Below are 26,654 nucleotides of genomic sequence, written 5' to 3'. Positions count from 1 at the left end.
TTCCCCCTTCAGAAGTCCTATCCACGTGCCTCTCTGGGTTCCCACCGCCAGGCTCCTCCAGTTACTGGTCTGACCTCTAAGACGAGGATAGGCAGTCTCACAGGTGCCCGCCCACACTGGAGCACTGAGCACACAGGACTGGTTAAAGCTGGGTCCTAAGACATGCTGAACTTGGTGGGAGGTGACAGACGGGGTCGGAGCCTGCCGGGGTGGCAGGTGGAGTGAGCCCTGCATAGCTCTCCGGTTCCTGGTGCTGCCCGCCTCGCCTCCAACTCTCTCTGTGGGAACTGGCCTGGAGATGGGGCGGGGAGGAGCCAAGAGGCCTTCAGGGATGCCGTGGTCCACAGCAGTCTTCCGCCGTGCTCGGCACCCTGGCCTCTGGCCCCAGTGGGCCAGACTACTGCAATCCGGCCCTGTACCCATGGCCCTGTGAACTTACTGCCAGACTGGGAAGCCAGGCTTGGGAGTCCCGTCTGTGCCCAGTTTGGGCTCTTCCCCACCCCTTGACACAGCCTCTGCCTCCAAGCCACAATTTGTCATAGATGTCATCCACGTTTGTCATCCATGTCAACTAGTAAGGCCACTGAGGCTCTGAGAGGCTGTGACTGCCACTCAACCAGCAGCAGGGACCAATTTGGACCAGAGGCTCTGGCTCCACGCCCTTTCAAATGCTCTACTGGCCTTCAAGAACTGACAGGTATTTCCTGGTTGTTGATCGACTAAGTGACTGATTAACCAGAGAGAACTCATGGTGTCACTGACGTGTTACGGAATCCGCACAGTTCTGTTATCCCCAAGGGTTCTGTCACCCTCCCCACAACGCCCCCTCGTTCTCTCTTCCAGATTCTTCTATCTGAGCATCGCCCTGCCCTGCCCCCACAGGACCATTTCCCACAGTCACACACACTCCAGTGACCCACCAGAAACGCAAACATCCTGACAGGCGATCAATAAGTAATTGGGCCAGCAGCTGGGGCTGCTGTGGGTGTGAGGCCAGGGACTTCCAGAGGGGAACAGCACTTTTAGCGCCCATCTCAGGCTTGGGCTAGCCTGGGAGCCGCCAGAGGGGGCTGAAGAAGAGAGAAGGGAGGGATTGAGGACCCCGAGACGCTGACAAACCCTTCTTGCACCTGTGTGTACAGCATCCCCCTGCCCCTTCCCCCACCCCACAGAGCCACACAGGCGTCTCCACTTTTCCTGCACACCCTGCCTCGAAGCCGTCTCCTTTTGGAGAACTGTCCCAGCTGCCTTCCCGGCCTCCTATCCCAAAGACCACCTCCCCCAGGGAGTCCTCCCCGAGTCATTCGGACGTCATCACTTGTCTACAGCACAGACGCACTCGATTCTTCCCAGCAGTGGCTGTGTGGCTCACCTCCTTCCAAATGACACTTGGACCAACTGAGGGGAAAGTGAAGGCGCAAGAGGATGGATGACAAGACGGAAGGGTGGGAGGCAGTTGGGGACAATGCCACAACGCCCTGCATAAAGAATAGAGGGGAGGAGCATCCTGGCAGCCAAACAAAGAGGGAAACGTGCTCTCCAGCCACCACGTGATGTCCGTCAACTCTGGGTCACACCGCCACTGTCCCAGCCCTGTCCATCTCATCCGCCATAGTGAGGTGCTCAAGAACACGGGCCGGTGAACGTTCCGTGGGAGGCAGCATGTGATCGAGAGGGAGCTGTTATAGGTAGTGGGGACCCCTCTGCCGGAGCTGACCTTGGTGCAGGCCCACTGAACAGTGAACCCTGGTGCATTTAAAACGGTTGGTGGGAAAGCTGGGCAGCCTTGCCCTGTAGAGAGAGCTACTACCCCCAAGGCAGGCAGTCTGCCACAGAGCGATGGCCACGCACCATGAGGTCAGGAGAGCTCCCCTGCACACATCCTCTGAATTGCCTTGTTCTACTCCTTCTGTGTGAGTGTGTGTGTGTGTGTGTGTGTGTGTGTGTGTATGAGAGAGAGAGAGAGAGAGAGAGAGAGAGAGAGAGAGAGAGAGAGAAGAAATGTTCATATATGTGCATACATGTGCACATGCGTTTGGAGGCCAGAGGTCAACATAAGATGGCTTCCTCTATCACTTTTCACCATAATTTTTTTGACACAACACCTCTCACTGAGTCTGGAGCTCACCAGTTCAGCAAACTGGTTGACCTACAAGCTCCAGGGATCCTTGCCTCTACCTTCCCAGCACTGGGCTTGTAGGTGAATATCACTGTACATTTACGTGAGTGCTGGAGATCTGAACTCAGGCCCTCATGGTTTCTTACAGACTGAGCTCCCTCCCCAGCCCATCGTTCCCTGCCTTTTATAGGTGGCTGCCTGTCCTGAAAGATAGGGAAACGGAGGCCTTGGGAGGCTAGGATGCCCGCCCATACCAGCATAATAGACAGCAGAGCATGTTGGGTACAGGCCCCTAGACTCACACCCCATGGGGTCCTTTGTCAGTTTAACATGTTGGGAGGTCGTGTCTGAGAGGGTCACCCGGGCTGCTAAGTGGGCAACGTAACTCATCACCAGGGCTCTGGCGGTCTAGGGCTGCTCCTGTACTTTCCAGGGTGCTTTATGCTTTTTAATCAGTGTTTTTATTCGGATTCTCGCCCCCCGCGAAGGGCTTCTCATGAGGGCAAGAACTCAAAATTGGACCACTAAATACAAAGAAAAAAAGCATCAAAGACAGGCAGGTGGCAGACAGAGGATGGCAGTGCCCAGGGCACGATGCCCAGACCCTGCAGTGGCCCGAGCCCTCCCCGAAGCAGGGCTGGGGAGGCAGCTGAGGCACCAGTGGAGATCAAGATGCGGCTCTGAGCTGTCTGCAGCAGGGATGGGTGGGTTGCCAGCCACCACCCACACCTTCCCTCACGTCCCAGGGCAGACATGGCCTGGCTCAGACGGTGCTACCTGATGCTGGCCATTTGCAGTTCTCCGCACCAGCCTGTGGGGGTCCCCTGGGCCATGCCTGCTCTTCCTGGCCTGTGTCCCTCACTGAACAGACACTGGTTTCAGAGTCTCCCAGGGACAGACACCCGAAACACTGGACTTCTCTGGCCGGGGACAGAGAAGGGGCTGAAGACCTGAGCTGAAGTTTCACCAGGGCTGGGAGGATCCAGGTGTGGGTGTCCCTGGGCTGCTCAGCTCTCCCCACTGGAGAGTCACACTAGGACTCTGGTGGGGAGGGCAACTGATGGCGCAGGAAAGGGTGTGGGATTGCGCATGCATGGGCTGGGGTCATGTTGTCCCATACGCAGCATCGTCTGGTGGCACCTGAGTGCAGCTCTGAGCCAGGCCCACAAGCCAGTTAGAGGCCTGTCCAGAAAAGGGAGAGACCAACACACCGCTGTAGGCTGCATGGGTAGAGCCTTACACACTGTCTCAGAGACCCTGGAGACAGGGTTCTCAAGAGGCACTTCTCACTCATTTTACAGTTGAGAAACCGAGGTCTAGGGAGGGAACTCCCTTGTGCCAGCACGAGACCACAAAGCCAGGAGGCAGCGGGACTCTGTCCCTCTGGTGGGTCTTGGGAGAGCCGGCTGCCTGGTGTGTGTGTGTGTGTGTGTGTGTGTGTGTGTGTGTGTGTGTGTGTGTGTAGTGTGTGTGTTATAGTGTGTCCTGGGGAAGAGGGAAGCCGCTAGTCCTCAGAGAGCCCTGTCCAGGTGTTTAGCCCTTGCAGTAGATGGGATACCTGCCATGTGTTCAGTGGTTGTCCACTTGGCTTCCTGTGACCCCATGCTCTTGTCTGAACTCAGATCTCCCCTCATCTGGGGTGAGCCGCAGCTTGGGTGGAAGGCTTAGTCATGCTGGGCTCTCTGTGTCGGTATTTCGTGTGTTCCCACTTAGCATTCCCCAGGGATGGCAGTCCCCTGTGTCGCCCCTGCTCCCCCCAAGAATGACTTTTGCACAGTCTCTGCTCCATGAGGCTGGGCCTGGGCCCTCCGAGCAACAAAGCTTTGAGATTCTTCGGCTGGTAGGTGGCCTGGATGCTTCCTCTCTGGGAACAAGGCTGGTGACCTGAGGTCACGCGGCCTTGAAGCTCACTGTTCCCACAGCTGGGTCTGCCGCAGAACAGGCTGGCTAGGGAATCCCCACAGTGCTCAGGCCCAGCCTCGATGTCCATAAAGGACCCTGTGCGAGAGCAAGAGAGGGCAGGAGGACAGAAGAGAGGCACGTGGGGTTTCACGGGGTAAGGAGGCAGAAAGAGAGGCAGGAGGTGGGTGAGAGAGGCATGGGGACAGGGAAGTGACGAAAGTCAGGGAGAGGCCCAGGCTTGGTGCCTTTAATCCCAGCACTCCAGAGGCAGGGGCAGGTGGGTATCTCTGTGGGTTCCAGGCCAGCCTGGGTGACATGGTGAAACCCCTCAAAAAAAAAAAAAAAATCAGAAGTCGATGGGACCAGAGCCTGCATGCTAGTCCCGCTGGCTGGCTCCTACCTCACGGTGAACGGCGGCGGCATTTAGCTGGAAGACTAGGCCTGTTAAGCTACCTCGTCCTCGCCACCGCCCTTCCTGTGGAGTTGATCAGCTAACCGTCTTCGGGTGGGCAGACAGAGAGGACTCAGGTCACCAAAGAACAGGTGCCCGGCAGTCTGGGCTTCTCAGCCCTGCTCCCAGTGGCTGCCTTGCTGGGGGCCTCTCTTTGTCTTCAGCCTCAGAGTTGCTGGGTCCATGTTGCTGCATGGTAGCACCAGTTACACGTTCCTGTTCACAGGCAGCTAGGACCAAGTGGCTGAGTGGTGTGGTGCCCTTCTAGATACACCCCACAGGTACCTGCTGCTTCCTCCCCCCACCCAGGTCTGCCCAGCCCTCACCACCTGGGGCATGGGTGCTCCTCCCCTCGAGCGGGGCTTTTCTGGAGCATTGCTGCTTGTGTCTGCCTTCTCTAGGGCTCCCAGATTAAAATGCAGAGCTGGATTTCGTTCACCTCTGCACCCCTAGCCTCTCCCACCTCAACTAGTCACAGGACTGCAGGGACAGCCCCTGAAACATTAGACAGGACTCAACCCTGTCCTTCTTGAGTCGAGGCTCAAGAAGGGATTCTGGAAGTTGAGAAGAGAGGAGGACGGCAAGGGTGGGAAGGAGGAGGTGGCTTGTGGCCAGGTCAGGCTGAAAGCATGCAGGACTCCCATTGGCTTTTTTCTCCTGCCCCAAATCCTGGCCCAGTCCCTGGGCTCCTCCAAGACACTCCATTCCGGCTGTCCTGACTCATCCCTGCTGAGGTGTGAATGGCTGATAATGGTTTAAAGAGGGAGCCGCTAATGGGGTCTGTCGTGTTAGTCTTTGCAGGGCTGGGCGAAAAGCCCAGGAGCAGGTCACCTGGGCACAGGAGAGGGGACCCTGAGAGGAGGGTCATCAACCAGGCTGAGCTGCAGGAGCAGGGCTGTCTCTGCAGGCTGGACAGCCCAGTGTGTCCCCTCCTGGCTGGCACAGGCCTCTAGCTCTACCCCCTCCCACCCAAGGGGAGAGAAGAATCAACCTGAAGGAAATTGAGGTCATGTCCTTTGTTGTGCCTAATTCTTTATTTTCCTCTTGCTCTTGGTTCTGGCAAAGAGTTGCTAGGTTCCCAGGGTGTGTGTGTGTGTGTGTGTGTGTGTGTGTGTGTACAGGTGAGGGGGCAGGGGGATGCTAGAGAGCATCAATGTGTGTATATGGGACAGAGAAAGAATCAGTGTGAGTATGTGTGTGGCACACACAGAGAAAACATCAGTACATACGTGACGCAGAGAGAACACCCACGTGTGTGTGGGTGAGCACCTGGCCTGGCGCCAGCACCCCTGTCTCTTCCGTACCCTGAGAAATCCCATCTCCTCCCAAGTGTGCTTACCTGGCCTGTGGGCCAAGCCTGGCTGAAGGGCGCCAACTGGGCTACTTACCTATCAGCCTTTTAGGACATGTGAGGTTGGGCCAGCATCCAACCACCCTGGCTGACCTAAACTCCCTGGGTCGCCCTGGTCAAGCACCTGGCCCCCGAGGGCAAGGGAGGGAGGCCCCTGCCCACTCGACCCAAGCCTAGCCCGCCTCAGGAGCTGCCAGCCTTCCGGCCAGCCCCCAACCTCAGGCCATTTGAGGGATAAATTATGAATTTTAATTGTCAAAGCATCTTAGTGTTTAAAGGCTTCTATATATAGGCTCTGCCCTCCAGGAGTGGCCCAGCTTAGAGAGGAGCAGGGGTTGGGCAGGGCCCAGAGAAAGTCAGCTATCGTGACCAAGGGCTCCTGGGCCTTATCCTGGATCCCAGCCAGGGCACCTCACCATGCTGTGTGATCCTGGGGGAGGACTGGACCACTTCTGGAGCTTTACATTCACTTTGCCAGGTCATCTGCGCGGGGCCTGCCTGAGTAGACAGCACCCCCTTCCTTGAATGGGAGCCGTCCCTTGGGGGAAGAGATGTTGGCAAGGGCCTGTGTGAAGTGATGGTGGGAAGGCCAGAAACCCAGATCCTGCACCCCCATATGACCCTTCTTCTGAGCTGAGATGCCAATCCAGGCTCGCAGGGACAGAAAGGCAACCCCGAAGGCTCCCACCCCATCCTCTTCAGGCAGGGGTATTCATGTCCATCTGCTCACCCCTAGGGTCTCTCCCAGATACTCCAGCCTACCACCACCTTGGGAGCCCAGGCCTTGGGCTTGAGAGGGATGGGCACAGACTCCAGAGCTGAGCAAGCTAAAGTAGAGGGAACAGAAGGGATCGGGATAGTAGCAGGTATTGGAGTTAGGTGGCATTTGACCAACATGGCAATGGTGGCTGGGAACCCTTCTAGAGGGCCCCCGGCATCAAGCACCCTGCGGAAACCACAGCTGCCCACCAAGGCAGGTGGAGTCATTTATACCTGTTTTGTGGGCAAAAATCGGAAACTATCGGGTGTGGTGGCGCACGCCTTTAATCCCAGCACTCGGGAGGCAGAGACAGGGGGATCTCTCTGAGTTTGAGGCCAGATTGTTCTACATAGTTCTAGGCCAAACAGGACTATATATAGAGATCCTGTCTCAAAAAAAAAAAATAACAAAAGAAAAAAGAGAAGAGAAGAAAGGAAAAGGTCAACATAAGAGTGACTGTTCAAGGTCACAGCATGGCAGGAACTCGGGAGAGTCTAAACCCTGCCTCCCGCCCTCTCCACAGCGCTTTATAAAACATACAGACAGAGCAAAGCAGCGCCTACACAGCTCACACAGCCAGGCAACCAGTGTCCTCTTCACACTCAGCGACAGGGTTGGAATAAGCATCCCTGCTCTCCTCATCAGAGGACTGAAGCACAGAGAAGGTGTACCATTTGCCGAAAGTCACACAGCAACGAGGGGCAGAGCTGGGATTGGTCAGACCCCAGCTTGTCCTGACCACTCTTTTAGAGACCTCTAAGATCTTGAAGTGCTCTCACCCCTTGAGATCATAATGTCTTCCTTTGCAACGAGGCTGGCAGACTATGCTGCCCTCACCATGCTGGGCACAACGTGCTCGTGAAGATGAAAGAAAGGAGTTTATGCTGAGCACATACTAAGTACGACGGCCCCACTGGCCCTCAGCGTATCAACCCCACTGAACTGATGAGGAAACGGAGCCTGGGCTGTTAGTGCAAGGTCCTGTGCTAGTCTGAATCCAGATGAATTACTCCTTAGAGACCATCATACAGATGAGGAATGAGGTCTAAAAGAACCAGAGACTGCTCATGGCCCGCAGGACCTCAGGCTGGGCCTAGGAAGGCCCACCCACAGTTACCTTCTCTGCCATTCCAGCGTGACCTACAACTCATGGTGGAGCGAGGTCATTGGATGGGTGATGGTGTTTGGGATATGTGTCCTTCACAAAGGGGGAAAAATAAGCCCCTGATACATCATAAATCAAGGTCTGATGAGTTATTTATGTCATGGTTAGACAAACTATAAATAAAAACACTACCCTTCTCCTGGTACTGGCTGGTCAAGCCCTCTCTGTTCAAATGAGTCCTGGTCAGTCCCTTGCGAAAGCCCATTCTTCCAACATGGTAAACTGAGCTCATGCCATGGAGCTGGTAGAGCCTCTGGTCAGACACGGGCTATGCTGGGCCCTGCTCAGGCACAGCAGGGTGAGCACAAAGCTGCCCTTGCACAACCCCACATGTGGTGAGGAGAGTGAGAACCTTGCAGAGCTCTAAGAACTGTGTCAAGGCTGAAGGTATCAAAGTGTCCGTGGCTGGTGCAGAGAGCAGAACCAGACAAAAGGAGGTGGGAGACCCACCTTGGCCCCACTGCGAGCAGCCTGTCCTGGGAGGCTTGCAAGCAGAGGCCTTTCTGGGAGCTGTATCTTAGCAGCCTCTCTCAGCTCTAAGATGTCCACATCTTGGATCCAAGCCAAGGGACTGGAGACAGCTAGGCCCCCAGCTGTAGCTGCAGGCCTGCCCAGGACCAAAGAGAAAAAGGATGCTGGCCAGGCCCTGCCCCCTTCCCAGGCCGACAGTGATTCTCTGCAGAGAGAAGCAGAGGAGGTGGCGGGGAGAGATTAATTCCCCGAAATGGAAAAAAAAATAGAAAAATACACACACACACCACACACCCTAATAACATGTAATAAGAGGTTGGAGATGAGGAACAATGCCCTGGTAATGTCACCCTGGCGGCAATCAATTTGGGTGTCACATGAAATAGGCATAATTATTCCGCCAGCCCTGGCGCTTGTCTCCAACCAGCTCCAGGGGCCCAGGCCTGGGCGGGGAAGGGGGGGGTGAAATCAATTGTGGGTACACCAGGCTGGCAGGGGGAGTTGAGCCTGGCTTCTTAGCCCCTCTGGTGGGGCCTTGTGGTTGAGGGACCCTTGCCACCTTGCTTGGCCACCCTTCATTCGTTGCTTGGACAAGAGCAATCGGAGAGGGTCCCCAGGAAGTTGTGACTGCCAGAGGATGGAGCACACGTGTTTCATCCAGCAGTTGGCCACCACATTCTTGCTAAGCACTCACCAGCGCCAGGCTTCATGTCAATGCCAAGGTGCAGGAAGAGGAGCTTCAGAGAGCTGAGCAGGGAGAGGGTGTTAAAATAATGAAGCGCAGGCTTCCGGTGGCTCCTGAGCCAGGACGGCCCTCTCCCATCCTGAAGTGGACCCAGAGCAACGGGGGCTCCCAGAATTGTTTCTTCTTGTTCTTGCTGCACAGGGACATCGGTCATATTTGCTCTGCCTTCCCTTCCACGTCCTTGGGGAGTTCCCCTCCCATCACCCCTGCCCATGCCTGAGCTCAGAACATTTACACACAATATCCCCATTTCAGAGGAAACTGAGTTTCATGGGATAATAACCACTCAGTGAGCATCCATCCCACACTGGATGTCGCCTGCCTGATCCCCCCTTTCACACACCACAAACCTTGAATCCCAGAAATGCAAATCAAGACTATAATGAAATCCCAGTTTACACTCATTCAATCTAGAAAAATCAAGACAGCCAATAGATAGCATGGAGTTGTCTGGGGATGGGGGGGTGACGGGAGCACTCATCCTCTGTGGGAGAGGCATAAAGTGGTCCAACCAATTTGGAAAACACTTTGGCACAGTTCCTAGGAGAGCCGAACATGAACATGCCCTGTAGCCCAACAGTTCAGGGCACTTCCCACACTGCCTCAGGAGACAGGAGGAGGGGGTTTGTGGTAGCACTATCTGTAAGAGCCAGAAAGAGAAACAACCCAAATGCTCATCAACAGGCGGGCCAGGAATTCCCTGTGCTACATTCAAGTGACAACCAAATCCATCAGAGAAAAATGAATGGGTGCTGAATATCCACTATCATTTGCAAGAATATGATAATGAATGAAAAAGCCAATTCCAGAGGACTGCCGGCCATTTATATTTTATATAGACTTAAAAAAAAATAACTAAAACACCACAGTTCTTATATAGCTAAATGTATTATTTTCTTTTGGTCCTGGGTACTGAATCCAGGACTTCATGAATGCTAGGCAAGTATCCCACCACTGAGCTACACCCTCAGCCCCAAAGACAAGAGGCAAGAGAAATTTAAATACATAGTGTAGGGTGGTAATTGCCTCAGAAAAAGGAGCTGAGGATGAGGTTGGAGAAGCACGCCGGAAGAGGCAAAGGCTGAATGGTGAAGTTGGAGAGCTAGATCACGTGTTCATTATGCTATCATGAGCACTACTACTATTGGTTTTATTTTGTCTTATTTATTATTTTCGTAGCCTTGATTGGCATGGAATTTACTATGTAGAGCAGGCTGGCCTTCAACTCAGAGATCCACCTGCCTCTGCCTCCCGAGTGCTGGGATTACAGGCATGTGTCACCTGTATGCCCTGGCAAGTACTACTATTATTAATGCAAATGCATGGATCAACAAATGAACAGGTTAGGCCTGGACCGGTGAGAACAGCCGCCACCCATGGTCAGAAGGGGAGCATGTTAGAGTGAACGCATGCCTGCAAGATGGGGCCTTTGGACGGGTTACTCCACCCTTCGGATTGTTTTCTCATCTACAAAACTAAATCTCCGCACTACCTCCAAGGAGAAAAGCAGAAGCGCGTCACTGATGTGAACTGTGAGTAGCTAGCACCCACTAAGCACCCATAAGCCCTCCACACCGTTCTAAGTGCTTTGCAGGTATTAGTACATTCAGTTGCCACCATCTCCATGGGGGTAGAGAGCACAGTTAACTCCACTTTACTGGAAAGGACACGGAGGCCCAGAGAGATAAAGTTAGTTACCCAAAGTCTCAGAACGAGGCGGTGGTGGAGCTGACTCTTGAACCCGGCCTCCGGCTGCAGAGTCGGCCCTCACAGTGGAGTAACACCGGAGAAGCTGGACACTCCGGCAGCAGCGCAATCGGCCCGCAGCACTCAAGGATATTCACTTATCCATTCATTCACATAAACAAAGGTCAGAATCAAGAATGCCTCAAATGTGTTTGGAAGTGACCCTGCCTTCTCAAAGCTTTCTTCAGAGAGCCTCCTCTCACTCTAGAAACCCCTGCTTCCCATGTCTCTGCAAAATCTCCAGGCACCCTCTTCTCCTAAGAGCCTGACTCCATCAGCTCCCACAGAGAACCATCCCCCTTCTTGAGCTCTCTGCCTGGGCTCTCTCCAGTCTCTACCTGGGACGTCTTTAGTGCCTATCTAGCCCTGCCCATTCCTGCAGCTAAGGACTCCATGTCCCCTCCAGGTTGCCCTTGCCTCTTGATGTCTTTCCCACGCCCAGAAGTTTGCCTAGGTATTCAAGGTAATCGATAGGGTCTAGCCAGGAGCCGAGCAGGCAGCTCATCAGGATGTACAGAATAAATGTATGAATGAATGGGCTGGTGTGCCATCACGTGTAAATCAATGTGGCTCCTTAGAGCAGCTAGGGGAGGCTTCTGGAAGCAGAGAGCCTTTGCAGGAGGGATGCTAGACCAAGCCAAGGGATGGTACAGGCAAAGGGGGGAAGAACTGGTAGAGACAGGCAAAATAGAATCGGCGGTCATGTTCTGGGAGGGACACTTGGGGGTGGAAAGTCACACACAGAAAAGCCAGACAAGATCCTAGCCCACAGGACCAGCCTTCTATTTTCACCGGCACCTGACAGTGGCTCAGCTGAGCTATCACGAATACAGGTCCTGTTCAACTTTTTTTTTTTTTGCTAAGCAACAGCCCATTCTGGAGGAGGAGGAGGAGGATGATAGTGACCCTTTATAATTCTGAGTTTACAAAAACAAAAACAAACAAAAAACCCAAAAACAATTATCTAGTGTGAGGAATGTATGTTTAGAGACAGGGACAGAAGAGATGACTCCCCAGGATCAAAGAGGATCGTGATAGGTAAAGCAGCCTCTCTACATCCCTTTCGGCCTTACAGGATCCCTCCCCTCACAAAGCATCAGACCTCAGCGCGCAGCACACACCCATCCCGTAGTAGCTGTTCCTCAAACCCTCATTTCCAGTCTTGAAGGAGCCCACCCAAGGGCCTCTCACACTTCAACTGGGGCTGGGGGAGGGGCACAGAGACAGCGGGCGCTCCTCGGGGTCCTGTCCTTCTCTGGCTGAGTCTCCTCAAGGAGGAGGCAGCTGGGTGTTGCCTTCGGATCTTCCAAGACCATGTCCCCTTCCCCTGGCACCTTCAGCACGGCTCCAATGCCTTCCTTCTTTACCTCTCCTTTCTGTCACTCCGCCTTGCCTCCCAGCAAGCCAGGTGCCAGCAGCACCTTCCCAGTGGCCGAGGACTCTGCACCCCCCTCTTGGCCCACACAAGGACAAAGGGCCAGAGGCAGTGGCACTCCCACCCCCTCACCAGCAGTCCTCAGTGGGTCCAGGGAAGCCCCAGGCTCTCTGCCTGCTTGGGGCCCTGGACTCCCCTGGCGCCGAGGCCCCGTGCTGGAGAGTCATTGGCATAATGGCCAGCAGGGCTGAGCCCAGAACCGGGAACCAGGAAAGCCGGGCGCCCTCTGGCTGCCCAAGCCCAGCCAAGGACTGAGAGAAGGCTGGGCTGGCAGAAAGGGGCTGGCCCAGATGGTCCTGCCCCCACCTCAGGCCTCTGGCACCCCCACCCACCAGGACAGAGCTGTTCCCATCTTCCATGTGCCCTGGTGGCCACTCCACCCACCCACCACAGGGCCTTTGAGAACAAAGGGGAGGTGCCGCCACGAGAGCTGGGCAGGGGCTGGGCAGGGACCCCAGCAATAAGAGACCCAGGGGACAGCCCACCTGCCTGGCCCCACCCCTCCTCAAAGTGGGACCCACCCAGAGAGAAACATCTTCTGGGGGTATCTCAGAGGGCAGGAAGCCCAAAGCCCACCCAACACAGGGTGTGTTTGGGGACACACAGGAGGCTCCTTTCTCACCTCCCCCTTCTCAGCAGGCTCCCACTTCCCACCCATTTCCCTCAGAGTGAAAAGTGGGGCAGGAGGAGGTGAGAAGCCCGGCTGAAGGTAGACAAAGGGGAGCCCCGAAGGTTCCTGGGTCTTCCTCAACTGGACTCTCCCCCTCCCCTTTCTTCCCCTCTCCACCTCCCTTTCACCCGGGAGGAGCCAGAAAGGAACCAGAAGGAGGCTGAGAAGACTGTGGAGAGAGAGGAGCAACCCTAGCTGGAGCCGTGGGGAGAAACTGTTCCCTAGCTGTGTCCCCAGGCTTGGGGGTGTTAGCCAGGGTTGGGGGGTGGTCTCTGGTCCACTGAAAGAGACTCATCCAGGGCTAAAAGAGCATATCTTCTGGGTGACCAATGCCCAGAATAGGAGGATGATTTAGGGGGGACCGAGGCAGGAATGGATAGCTCCTTGACCATGGGTCCCAGCTTGCCAAACCCGGGATCTGTTAGGGCCAGCGGAAGAGAAATGGGAAAACCGTCTGAAACTTGAGGATCAGGCCTGTGACCCCAAAGGGGGTCTGGGTGGTACAGGATGTCCTATATAGCCCCAGGAGGGTGAAGCCTGGGCCGACCGCTGCTCCCAGAGGCACTCACCGCAGGGCTGCCGACTGGGGCTCGGCCACGGTGGAGGGGCTCACCTGCATCTCGGGCGCGCTGTCCGTCCGCTCGGCTCGGTCACCAATCGCATGTCTCTCTTGCCGGCGCGGCCCCAGCCCCAGCCCAGCCCCCCTCCTCCGTCTCCTCCTCCTCCTCCAACACCTCCGCCCGGTCCACGCGCCCTCGCAGGGCTGGCCGTCCGTCTGTCTGTCCCACGCGGGCGGGAGCCCAGCCGGCCCCGGGGCAGGAGCTCGGGAGTCGGGGGCGGAGGTCGCGGCCGCGGCGGGCCGAGGAGCTGGCGCGCTCAGGACGCTTGGCGCGGGCTCCGGGAACCTGGCTCTGTCCCTCGGGCCGGCCGGGAGCCGCCGCCGCCGCCGCCTCTACCGCTGGGGCCGGGGTCGAGGCCGGGCGCTCTCCGCAGCGGGGCCGGGGCCAGGGCTGGGGCCGGTGGGCAGCTGCCGCGCATGCTGCTCAGAGCCCCGCGTCGGGAGGGGGGCCCGAGCGGCGCGGGTGGGGACTCCGCGCGCTCCGGGACCGGGACGGGTCCAGGTCCGGCCGCCGCCTGCGCTGCCGCCCGCTCCGGCTCCCACGCCGGCTCCCGCTCGGGCTCCGCGCTCTGCCGCGGCGTGGGGAGGGAGCGAGAGGAGCGAGCAGCGAGCCAGGGAGGGAGGAGGGACACAGGGAGGGAGGGAGCTAGTGAGCGAGCGCAGGAGCCGGGCGGGGGAGGAGAAGGCGCGGCCGCAAAACCTGGGTGGGGGTCCTTCTTTCAGAGAACCGGGCGAAGATCGAGGAGCGCCCCAGCAGCTGCCCAGAGCCCAGGGGGGCAGCGAGAGTGGCAGCGGGGCGCAGACGAAGAGCACTCCCGGGCCGGCGCCCCCGCGCTCCCGCCCTGCACCACGCAGCGCCCCTCTGGGTCCCAGGCTCCGGCTAGTCTCAAGCCAGCCCGGCCTGCGGTCTTCCCAGGGAGCGTGCACCCATTCGCGTGTGATGGTCTCTGGCCACATGCGTGTGCATGTGAGCGCGTGTGTTCACACGTGTTAACTGGGGTCACTGCACACGGCCGTGTGGACCGACACACGCACGTGGACAGACAGGACCCCCTCACCTGGCCAGGGTTGTTTAGAGGACGGCGCGAGGAGGGTCAGGCCTTGACCCCTCCTCTCGAAATGTCTGGGACCCCCACCACCACCACCACTACTTCCTAGGGATCTTGGGGCGAGGCTAGCAGAACGCGAAGCACAGGAGGGTGGTGTGCAAGCCGAGCCGGCTTAGCCGGGCTACCCGGAGGCCAGGTCTAGAATCTGCCTTAGCGGTCAGGTCCCCACCCCGTCGGGTTTCCTGTCCAGCAGAGGGCAGCAGGCCTCTCCGGCAGGCTCCGGAAGATGATACTCTACCAAGCAACCAGCAGAGGGCAGCGTAGAGCCTCGGTCTGGGTTTAGCTATTCACCACCACCTAACTCCCTAAAATAAATTACCGAGTTTGGTAGATTCTGGCCTGGGACCATATCTTCAGATGGCCCCAAAGAATAAGACCTTTACATAGAGACCCAGACCCTTCTTGGGCCACAGATACAGAGACTAGTCTAGCAGGGTGGCTTGGCCAAGGCTGAGGAATAGGCAGGCAACCCATTAGAATCAACCCATCACATTCTTCTACTGTATACCCCTTCCCATCTGCTCAAAACCAGATGCCCCTTAAAACTATGCCAGTTTTGTTGAAATAATCATCAATGACGACGCCACAAGGCAGAGGCCCCTTCTCTCCATGAGCACCTCGACACCCCTGATAGTTTATGAGGATGCCGGCAGGTATAGAAGGAAGCAGGGCGGGGAGGGAAGAGGCCAGCCCAAGACCTGTCCCTTTCTGGGATGGGCAAGGATCCCGCTCCCAGTACCTTACTCTCCTTCCAAGGAGTCGGCCTGACACTTCGGAGATGCCTGGCTGGCCTGGAGAGGCCAGCCCCGAGTCCCCACCCCCAGCACCGTCTTGCTTTCCACAGATCATCCTCACACACAGTCCAAAGAGTTGCACAAACCTGTTCCAGCGAAACCGATTCTGGATATCTCTCAGCCTCACTGCCACACCACTGCCTGGGACATTCCTGCCTTCTGTCTGTGTCCACCCTTATCTCAGGCCTAGCTAGAACCCCTTCCTCGCAGGTGCCGTCGATGCTCCATGCATCTTACAGCCTTCCTCCAACAACCTCGGGAAGAGATACTATTACTCCCTTGTGACAGAAAGCAGGAACCCCAGGCTCAGAGAGGTTACGTGACTTGGCCACGGTCATACAGCTTGTAAACCGTGGAAAGGGAATTTGAATGGCTTTCCAGGGCTGAGTAAACCAGTGGGAGGCAGGCTTGGCAGAGGGACTTACTGGTAGGAGGGGAGGTGGGGCGGCCACACATGAGTCCCCTCCCTGCCAGAGCCCAGCGCAGGCGGCTCACGGGGGGCCCCCCAATTCCGTGATCATTGCACCCCCTTCCCAGTCTCCCCAGCTCCCCCACCCCGGCTGTTTGTGAGTTACGAGTGAGCTCCCGCCCTCCCGCGCCGCCTCCTCCCACAGCCCGACAGGAATAGACGCTCTCTAGCTCCTGCGTAAAGGCTCTGCCAGACCCGTTGCGGGGCGGGGGCGGGGGCGGGGGCTATTCCTGGTGCGGCGACTGACGCAGGCAAGGCGCGGCCACCGCAGATCTCCGCCCCCGACTCACCTGCTCCCTGCCTCAGTGATCTGGTCGGAGAAATGGGGGAGAGTCCATAGCCCCCATCCTCAGTCTCCAGCTGCTGGATGAGGAAGCTGGTGTCTTAGGCTGGGGTTGGGGCGGGGGGTCTCGCGGTGCCCACCTACTCACACCACAGCTACCCCAAAGCCTTATTCCTCCATTGTAAGCAACAGCCCAGCCATTGCTCTTTCTCTGTCTCCTGAAGAAATGACCCCTCTCGGCCCCCTCCACCTTACCCCACCAGTGGAAGGAATGGGAAAGGAGCCTTGGGGAGGGTGGGGGCCTTACGGCCTGGAAGAAGCCTTTGGGAGGGTTCAGCTGGGACCTGGTCTCTGACCATGCTATTCTGACCCCATAAGGGAGGAGGCTAACATTGGGCCCCCCCTCCTTAGCTAGATGTCTGGTGGGGCGGCCCTCAACCGTGTCCTCACAGGTCCCAGAGCCACCTGTGAAGCATCAGAACGGCCCAGTTTGGGGGACTTCTTTGCTACAACCAGTACTACAGCTAAGGGATGCTCACCCACACCTGTGGGCCTTTGTTGTTAAGTCTTTCTTCTGGGTTCAGTTGTGTTTCAAGACCTCCCTCCTCCCTAAGGACCCACTTAAAGGCCTTAGGCAAGGCCTGCCCCCCGTTGCTCTGCTCGACCACTAGGGGCTCCCAAGAGCAGATGGGAATGAAGCCGACCACGGTCTCCATGCACAACTAAGCAAATCCTAATAAAGTAGGAGCTGTCGGCTTCAAGGAACCAGCCTGAATTCTGGCCACAGAGCAGGGCTGGAGTAAGCCTTTCAGGGCGTGTGGAGGAGGGGACTCATTCTCTAACACCCATCAGCCCATCGGTAAGCCAGGCTCCGAGCTCTGTCTTCATTCTCATCTCAAGAACGGCATGCATGGCTATCAGCCGTGGTGGCGTGAGACCTATGATCCGAGCACTCGGGAGACAGAGGCAGGGGGTTTGCTGCAAGTTCCCGAGACTCTGCCTCAAAATAAAACAAGATAAAGAGGCAACAACAAAGGATTGACATCGCAGATCCCATCACACCAGCGAGGGCGTAGGCGCTTGGGTGGGCCGCTGCACTGTCCACATTCATTCTGCCCACGAGAGGCCTAGCAGGGCCTTGGAGTTGTGTTCAGTATCCAAGCCACAGCCGGCTACGTTCTCCTCTCCTTCTAGAGGCTGAGGTTTTAGGGGGCGGGGACCTAGCAGGGACAGGCTTCCCCTGAGGCACACACAAGCCTGCCTCCGTGGCTGCTGGTCCTGCCTGCTTGCATCCCAGCAGCTCATAGGGTTTTACGATGATGGTTATTTCTGAAGGCACTTGAAATTAATGACGGCTCTAAAATGGCTGGGACAGCAGAGTCATTGCTAAGACCTCTAATTAGCAAGGAAAACGGAGCCGAGGAGCTAGGAGGCAGTGGAAGCTGGGTAAGCGCAGTAGGCATGGGGTAGGGGGGGAAGGGGTGCCCACTCAAGGCCTTTGGAGCTGGGTGCTCAGGTGAACCTCATATTCTGTTTTATGCCACATATTACCTTGCTGTGTGACCTTGAAGGGGAACTGCCCCTCTCTGGGCCGAAGTTCCCTCAATTATACACCAAGGCCTCAGGGTTCTTCAGCCTTGCCAGGACAATGGGGACAGTGGGATAAGACCCCTTAGTTCCTTATAGGAAAATTCTAGGCTCCTAGAAAGCTAAGTTCTAATAATCAGAGCCCTTGGTACCCCCGGGAGCTACAGCAGAGGCCCCAGCCTATCCCATGCTCTGAAGTCTTTTACGCTTGGGTTACTGAGGCCAGTGGCGTGATGAAGTCCTAGGGATTCAGGTTGGAGTGAAGTGGATTGGGACATGACGGTTAATCCATAGGTCAGAGTCCTGTGGTGGTTCCACTGTGAGGCAGACAAGGAGTAGCGACCCGAGGGAGCTGGATGCAAAGCCCCCGCTTGGAAGTAGCCCTGTGGCCAGGTTTGGGGCCCTCCTGGATCCCACATAGTCACTTCTCTGTTCACTCAGGGCTGGGGTCAGGGTGCCATCGCTGGAAAGGCTCCAGAGTAAGTGACATGTCACTGTCAAGAAGCAGAGCATCCAGCCACCCTCAGTGGGTGGGTGGGCTATGGCTCTAAACCTCAAGGGGAGGCCAGGAGGCTCCCAGGGGCCTCAGCAGAAGCCCTGGCAGGGTTGGAAGGCCATCCGGCCTGAATGGGGTATCCACGGGGGCCGAAAAGTAAGAACTTTGTCTGAGGCTAGTCAGGGAGTGCCCTGCCCATTTCAAAGCCCTCAAGAAAAGACCCAATGATGTTCCTAACCCTGACTTCTCCTGGAGTGGGAGGAGCCAGAAAAGTGTTCTCTCCACGGGGCATAAAGAGATTAAGCTGAGAGCAAAAGAATATGAAAATATAAATAGCAATTTGTATAAGGGGACCACTCTCCAGTTCTCTGGGACCCTGGGCTCTGGGCTTGGCAGAGCGGATACTCCTGGGGGCCTGGGCTTGGCGATCCCCACGGAGCCCACGAGGGCAAGTTTGAGCTAATGCATGCAAACAGGCAGCTCTGTTCACAAATCCATTCAGTAAGTGCTCATCCTGAGTTCCGATGTGCTGGAGACTCGTCTATTAACTTAGCTCTCAGCCTGTTATTATCTGAGGTTAAAGGCAGTGGAGAAACTTCAGAGGCACTCAAGCCGCCTCGGGTTCTAATTCTGAAACTCTCTCTAATTGTTGTGTGACCCTGGACCAGTCACTTCTCTTTCCAAATTTCTGTTGCCCTCTAATAGGCAGACCTAAGATGGCCCCCCGGGGCTCCTGCCTTACAGCCTCTCAGTGTGTCATCCCTACCACCCCTCACCCCCCGAGTGCAGATGGGCCAACTGATTCACTCCTTCCCTCCCTGGTGTCCCAGGGCTTCACACATGTCAAACAAGTACTCTAACCATTGAGCAGCACCTCCACTCCCTGACTCACTTCTGGTGAATAGAATGTGGCAGGAGGGACAGGATGTCACTTTGGATATAAGATTATATATATATAAAAAGATGCAGCTTCCATCTTAGATGCTCCTTGTCCATGGCTGCTTGTTTATCCTCAGGGAATCAGCTGTCAGGCCGCCAGCAGCTGGGATGAGAAGCCCGCTTGGAAAGGACCTCCTTATATCTCTAGTCAGCACCACAAGACCCAAGACCATGGCGTGGCCATGGAAGCAGGTGTTCTTCGAGCAGAGCTCTGGGGCGATCACAGCTCTCCGAATACCTTGGCTGGAGCCCCAAGAGGCTCCAGTCAGAGATACAACTCTATCTCACTTGGATTCCCTCCCTGAACAATCTATGAGGTCATCTTTCTTTGTTTTAAGCCACTGCATGTGGGGATGATTTGTTACAAAGCAACACATCCCTAAAGCATGCTCCCCCTGTTACAGGTTCAGCCACTCCTTGCTCCCACCACGGCTAGGGACACAGGAATAATTCAGGCCAAGTGCCTCCTGCCGATAGAGTGAGGAACTGCGCAATCTCTTGGTGGCTCCCTGATAAGGTTGGAAAGATGCACAGTCTGTCACTCAACAGCTCCATGTTGGGCACATCTCACCGAGAAACAAGGAGGCCAGTACAGAAAGGCCTGCCGCCATGTTTTTGTAACGGTAGGGGTCATAAGCATTGGCTCTACTTCTCAATGGCAGGAAGATGGACAGAGTACAGTGTGATCACACAATGGAATGTCAAATGGTGATGAGGACAGACACAGGAGGATGACCACCACTCCAGGAAAGTGCCACTTCTCAGACAGGGAAAGGTCATCGGCACCTTGAGCTCAAGCACCTGCTCCTAACTGTGCTAACTGCTCCCCCAGCAACTCATTTGATTCCTCAGCAACCCCACAGGGCCATCCTATCATTTGTTCCTATGAAAGAGACTGAGGCATGGGGTCCCCAAGGAGATAACCCTGGGCTTTCTAACCCAGTGGGCACCTGGGGCTTGGTTCTCACCCTGCTGTTAACATGGGGAAGACATGGCCTCTAGCCAGTCTTTGGTCACATGAGGCATTTCCCTCCTCATCTTAAATATTGTAGGCTGAGACATGGCACAATCTCCATCAGTCAGTCTGTGGTATTTGTGGAGCCCTCGAACACAGTGTGATGCCAGTCACTAGACCTGTGGGGGAGGCCGAAACCAGGGAAGAGCAGGCAGGAAGTGAGAATAAGGCCATCCAGTTCAAGACAGTTCAAGTTCATGTGGGCTCAGTTCACAGACAGATCAAGGTTGAAGTTAAGGATCTGACTGAACACTTGTGACATGATAGGTCCTCATGTAAGCTCCAGCCACCCAGGAGACATGGGATTGAAGGGACAGGCTCTCACTCCATGCTGCCCTGCCCTTCTGCAATGGCATGTAGATGAGGGCCCGGGCTTTGCTGCCCACGTGGCTATCTCAGTCTAAACCAGGGGAGCTGAGGAGCTGTGGGAGGAAAGGGAAGAACTAGGACAGACTTCCTGGCCTGGGATGGAGAGGCAGGTGCTTCAGTGGACTCCCCAGTGACGAGGCACTCTACCATTCACCCTTCTGTCCATCCACTCATCCACCCACTCGCTCATTGATCACTCAGCAAACATTTGCCACGGCTTTCTCTGTGCCTCCAGAGCCTGAGGTCTGGCAAACAAGATTCAACCCAGTGTGATGCAGGCTGTGTTTGCACACACACACAGAGCAGGCACTGGGGAATCAGGACAGACATTCAGGAGGTAGTTGTGGCTGTGCTGAATCAAGGATCGAGGAGGACAGCTACGTGTCCAGAGGTGGAGAGGTGTTCCACACGGTTGGCAAGGATGCAAAGACCCCACCCTTGGGTGGGGAAGGCCACTGCCAGCCAAGAAGACCCCATGGGGTGCAAGGCTGAGTTACTGCCACCTCTCTCCATCTGCAGGCAGCGGGAGTCCCTGGGCTACAGCAGCCCTGTGGGGCAGGCTGGGCCCTGCTCCAGAGGGATTTAGAGCTGGGGAGTTCAAACCATAACGGCGCGTGTAATTATGTGCAAAACTGAAGGAGGGCTCCTTAATAATTGATGGTAGGAGAGAGTAAATATCGGCAGAGGCACCCGGCTGCATCGCCCCGTCCCGTCTGGCTGGGGCCCAGGGCAGCCGCCGGGCTGCTAATATGCCTATAAATTATTGAACTTATAAAGAAGAAGGCAGGTGTCGTGTCGTACCCATAAACAGCTTGTTAGCTAAGACTAACGAAGGGGCGGCGGGCCCCTTGGTATGGCATCAGCTCCCCTATCCTGATCACAGAGGGAACGAGAGGCAGAGAGAGAGAGTCCAGTTTGTCCCGTACCCGGCCTCCCACCACCTGCCCTACTGCGGCATCCGGCAGTGCCGGAAGGGGAGAGGAGGTCTAAGGACAGAGTCATGGGTGAGAGCTAGCTCAACGGTGGACAGTAGGCAAATGTGGCCACGTACTTGCCTCGGGGGTTGAGGAGCAGGAGAAATTGGGAGGCCTGCAGGGCACACTTCCTGAGGAAGTCACTGTTGAGTCTCACCCTGGCACACCAGCGGCCCTCTCCGGGCGGCTTTCAGTTGCCTGGGCCAGTCTACTTTGGTCGGCTATGAGGAGGGTCCTAGGAGTGTACATGTATGGCATTCCGGGCGCAAAGCAGGCTTCAGGAATGGGTACCCCTCCCCATCTACCTCCACTGAACAGAGCCTCCTAATTAGATCAGACCTAATGAGGCTTCCCTCTGCCAGGCTGTTTACGCTCCATTAAGACCTGAGCCCAGGACAGCAGCCGGGGAGGCACAGTCAGTGGGGGAAGGTGCCGGGCTGCCAGCACCAGGCCACTCAGGCTCTGCTATCCCCAGGCACCTCATCCCAAGGAGCAGAGAGGGCAAATGGAGACAGGGCCCTGGGGCCAGAGCTGCCAGAATTGGCTTCCAGGAGTCTGATAGGTGCCCACGGTATGCTAAGCTCTTTGTCAGGGGAGGCTTCCAAATCCCTAGCTAGACACCCAGCAAAGAGGGTGCAAGCCTGGCATACTTCTCGGGCTGGCAACCCTTACCCAATTCTGATACCTCCAAAAGGCAGATCCCTCAAGTGGTTTCCTTCTTCTGGAGGGAAGAAGGAAATCCGAACCGCTCTCACCAAATAAGCCTCAGGCTGGCTTCCCCCTGGGGAGGGGGGTCCTCTTATATAATTGTCCATAGACTCAGTCTGTCCTCAATATCTGCTCTACAGGGCCACTCAGAGGCCCTGTGGTTGTCCAAAGGCAGACAGCACTGAGGCATCTGGAGTCTGGGCCTCCTGATCTCCCTTTGACCGCTGGATCTTAAGCTTAGCCTCGGCCAGGTGTGTAGTGTGGTAGGGTGACTCCCTTCCTGCTGGCTCTCCAGCCCATCGTCCAGTGTGGTTGGGACAGGATGGGACGACAGGAGTCTGTGATATTTGCTAGACTGGCTTAGACAGAGAAGGGAGGAATCCTCAAGGCGCAGCCCACTCTGGGCTCTAAGTACAGCTGTTGATCCTAAGAGGGGCATCTTTAATCTGGGACCACCGGCCGTTTGTGAGAGCTAGGAACCATCACTCTGATTTCCAAGCCTCTATCAAACTGAGTGGCGAGGGCACAGAGATGTGGCAGGGTGGCCACCAGGGGACAGCAAGGCAGGACAGATATCTGGGCAGGTAGCAGGAAGACCTAAGTCCTGGGATAGTGGGAACAGGGATGACCACGGGCCAGAGGGACCCGGATCTCTGGAGCAGACTGAGGCAGAGGCAGCCTGAGGCAGCCTACAGACCCTCTTCCTTGTTCATCCAGGCAAGACCTTGATGGCGCTGAAGGGAGAAGCTGGGGTATATGTGATGTCAGGTCGCACCCTGGGGGCAGAGGCCACATGAATTCGGTGACAGGAGGGAGGTCAGGAAGCTCTGGTCTGCAGTCTCCATGGGATCTGCTCCGCCTGCACTGGTCTATCCACCCCCATCCACCAAATCAGGCATTCTGTTCCTCCTGTTATAGGCAGTGGGGGAGAACCCCACCCCATCCCCAAGTCCAGTCCCATACCCCAGGAGTCACAGCTCTGATCCAGAAGCAGCAAGCCAGAGAGAAATGTCCAGAAAGGCTGGTTCTGGTGGGTCGAAGGTCTCTTTGCATTCCCACCTCAACCCCCTCTAACATGGGATGGGGTCTGATTGTCAACAAGGCAAGGGCATGTTCGATGACTGGGTGAAGCTTCTAGAACATGGTCTTTTCCAGCAAAGCACTCAGATAGTCCTTTCTGTGCCGGCCTTGTTTGATCTTAGCACTTGCTCCAGCAGGTCTTGAGACCCCAGTAAGACAGCCTACTCTGATCGTTCTGACCATTGGAGCAGGTCCAGCACACCTCACCCTCAGGAGGATGAGCCATTGGGAGCGGGAGACCAGTGAAGGCCGCTCTGTGGGTGTCAAGTCTAGGGATGGTTTGGGGATACACCTGTGCTGTGTTGTGGGCCCATGTGCCATGTGACAGGGTGAAATGCGGTGTCTCTGTCATTAGAGTTGGCGGGCTCAGCAGTGGACCTTTCTACATCTCTTCCTGTTCTTCAAGGCCCATCAGCCATGGGCAGAAGCTCCTGACCTCCCATGCAGGGTCTGCCCTCTGGGCCGAAGACGCCACAGGCAGCTTCCTTCTCCATCCCTCACGGCCTGTTTGTCCCAAGCCCCACTGTATGCGTGAGGACAGGGGAGGGAGGGAGGGAGGGAGGGAGGGAGGGAGGGAGGGAGGGAGGATGTCCTGATCCCAGGGGTCCCAGGGAAGACCCAGGCGTCTTCCTCTTTCTCTCCCTACCCCCTCCACATGGGGCATTTCTGTCACTGCAAACTGAACTTGGCATTTCTGGGCAGAAAGGCATCATCCTACAGGTCCATTTTTTGAGATAATGGAAAATGGGCCCCTCTAGCAGGGCTGAGCACAGGGGCAAGCTGAGGCCTAGCCAGGCTCTTTTATTTATTTTATTATTTATTGTTTATTTTTTACTTTTTTTTTTTTTTTTTTTTTTAGACAGGGTTTCTCTGTGTAGCCCTGGCTATCCTGGAACTCACTCTCTAGACCAGGCTGGCCTCGAACTCACAGAGATCCACCTGCTTCTGCTTCCCGGGTGCTGGGCTTAAAGGCGTGCGCCACCATGGCAGGCTCTTACTGGCCACTTTGAAACTAAGGGAAGCTGCAGCCCTGCAGAGGGAAGGCAGCATCCATTTCACGAAGAGAGGTGAAGTGGCATGCTTGGGAGAAATCAGACCATAGCAAACTTCCATGACCCTGGCAACTGTCACGGAAGTTTGAGCTTGGACGGAGTTTCCCTGGGTGGGATCCTCTTCACGAGCACCTGGTATGGATCAGGGGGCAGCCCGAGATTTCAGACCCCAGCAAGGCTCCCTGTAGTCTCAAATTTAAACATGGGTGTGTGCACACTGAGGCAATGTGTTCACACCACCTGCTGGGGTGCGAAACCAGCCAGAAATACCTGCGCTGTTGTGGTGGCTCAGAAGGCAAGTGGGGAGCCAGGCCTGGTATGCCCTCAGGAAGTCCCAGTGACTCAGACTGCATCCCACCCCACCCCTCCCCCCCACACGCAGACACCCTTCCTCCTGCTCCCCGCACCCAGACACCTTCCCTCCCATGCACATAGTCTAAGAACAGGCTTGTCTAGGAGCCTCAATTCTACCCAGAGCAGGGCCGGGAGGCTGCCTCAGACAACTCACGGGGGGGCCACAGGGTCTGGAGTAAGGAGCCCTGGCCCGTGGGCTTGCAACCAGAAGTTGGGGTCAGAAGGGCCCCAGCACACAGTGGGATGAGTCGGATGCTCACTCACCACCCTCCCAAGAGTCAGTCAAGCTGTAGGTAGACCTCATGGCTACTCCTACCACCAGCGGCCAGCTCTTTGCACTTTAGTTTGGCTGTGGTATTTTCACATCGATGAGTTGGAGGTAGGGGTGGGTGTCTGTGTGTGCCTCACAGTTGGAGATAAATATCAGCTCATGTCTGAAGTATAGCAGGCAGACAAACTTATCTGGGCTCCCTGGGTCTTCCCACCCAGCTCCAGGCCTGCTGGTCCCAGACAAGTGTATGATTGCTGCCTCTGAAGAGCCTCCCGGGTGCCTTCCTCCCCCTGTCCCTCATATGTCTCACCAGTCCTGGAGAACTGGCTCCGGATCTCTTTAGAGGGGCTCGAAGGCTTCCTGCAAGCCAGTGGCTAGCTCTGGGGATGGACAAGTGAGCAGGGGCCCTGCTGCTGAGCTCCTCTTGTGGTGGGCATTGACCATTCTCACTGGGGTGGGGAGCTAAGGAAGCTTAGGGGTATAACATACCAAACGCCCCCTCAGCACCCCACTGTCTGAGGGCCCAGGAGGCCCCAGCACAGCTTGAATGAGCAAGTACACAGGAAGACCTAGTTAGTTTCCCCATCCACCTATCCTGCCTGCCTTCCACGGCATGGTGACCGAGGGGACATCTGTATGAGCTTGTTGGGGGAGCAAGGGGACAGGCAACCAACTGCAGACTCTGTCACCTTGCAGCCCTATCAATAAAGTCGTGAGGAACCGTGGCTCTGAGCATCCCTGCTTGTGCTCTAGTTGTGTGTCTGTGAAACATGGGGGAGCCAGGAGGTGACCCGGAGAAGACCTCAACCAAACACACAGCCCCCAGCCCTACCCCACAGTGGCACGCAAGGGGACACCCACCTGGGCGCATATTTGCACCTAGAGAAGACTAACACACACGCATGGTCTCACTGTTTCTGTCCCTCCAAGGAGTCCTGCTTCCCAGTATTCTGCTGTCATGGTAACCAAGAGAGCTAATGGGGGGGGGAGCAGGGGGAGGGAGGGAAAAAGGGGTTGAGGGACCTAGATGTGGCTTAGAACGAAGCTGGAGGCTTAAGTTCCTCTCTCTTCTTTATACCACAAATATGGGTCACACCTCTGTGGGCAGTGGGGGTGGACACAACTGGGTAGAACTGCTTCCAGGGAGAGTCAGCTCAGAGGCCACCATCCCACTGTCCTGGGAGTATATGCTACACCTAGAAAACCCAGGCATCTCCCTGATGAAGGTCGCCATAGCCATAGAGAAACCCCCTCCACTGAGTTCTCAAGGCTGCTCTGTCCACAGGGAAAGGCTAGCATTTCGTGGTTTGGTAGGGTCAGCAGACGGCTAGGGAAAGGTATGCTCTTCTACACAGGGCCAGAGGGCAGACAGGCTCTGTGACCTTGGGGGCACTGCCAGGCCTTTAGTCTATGCCCTCAGGTGCTAGCACCCAGTCATTGCTAGGGCAGTAACTCACTTCATACTTTCCACAGCCCTAGGAAGATGTGCTGGCATCCCTACCACACAGTGAGGAAGCAGAGGACAGGGGAGGCAGGACAGTCACTCAAAGTCACAGAGGAGTGAATGACGATCAAGACGGGTACTTATCTCCTGGAGAAGGCAGGGACCCAGCACCCATGTGGGCTAACTACCTGTGTTACCGGCATGGAGCTGGGAGGCCACCTCCCGAGCGGCCACACTAGTGGGGATCCAGAGGTGCGCAGGGTAGGGATGGCCAGC

At 56.2% G+C, this 26,654-nt stretch overlaps 1 protein-coding gene across 4 annotated transcripts in view; it reads right to left on the bottom strand.

Moving 5' to 3' along the window:
* The window catches only part of Lingo1 (leucine rich repeat and Ig domain containing 1), a 35,136-nt gene that overhangs the window by 3,571 nt on the left and 4,911 nt on the right, over positions 1-26,654 (bottom strand). The window contains exon 1 of one of the 4 annotated variants that reach the window (XM_028865044.2): positions 15,424-15,806. The exons of 1 other annotated variant lie outside the window; for it this stretch is intronic. Coding sequence is in view for 1 of the 3 variants with exons in the window: in XM_028865042.2 (XP_028720875.1) it covers positions 13,429-13,434 (6 nt within the window). In the remaining 2 variants the exon portion in view is untranslated. Of the gene's footprint in view, positions 1-13,384; positions 13,533-15,423; positions 15,807-26,654 lie in introns of those variants that run through there. 2 more of the 4 variants (XM_028865042.2, XM_028865045.2) reach the window with 2 other exon arrangements.

Source organism: Peromyscus leucopus, chromosome 7 (genome assembly GCF_004664715.2).
Source record: "Peromyscus leucopus breed LL Stock chromosome 7, UCI_PerLeu_2.1, whole genome shotgun sequence".
Taxonomy (NCBI): Eukaryota; Metazoa; Chordata; class Mammalia; order Rodentia; family Cricetidae; genus Peromyscus; species Peromyscus leucopus.
The sequence above is the reverse complement of the archived record's forward strand: the minus strand, read 5'-3'. Positions and strand labels throughout refer to the sequence as shown.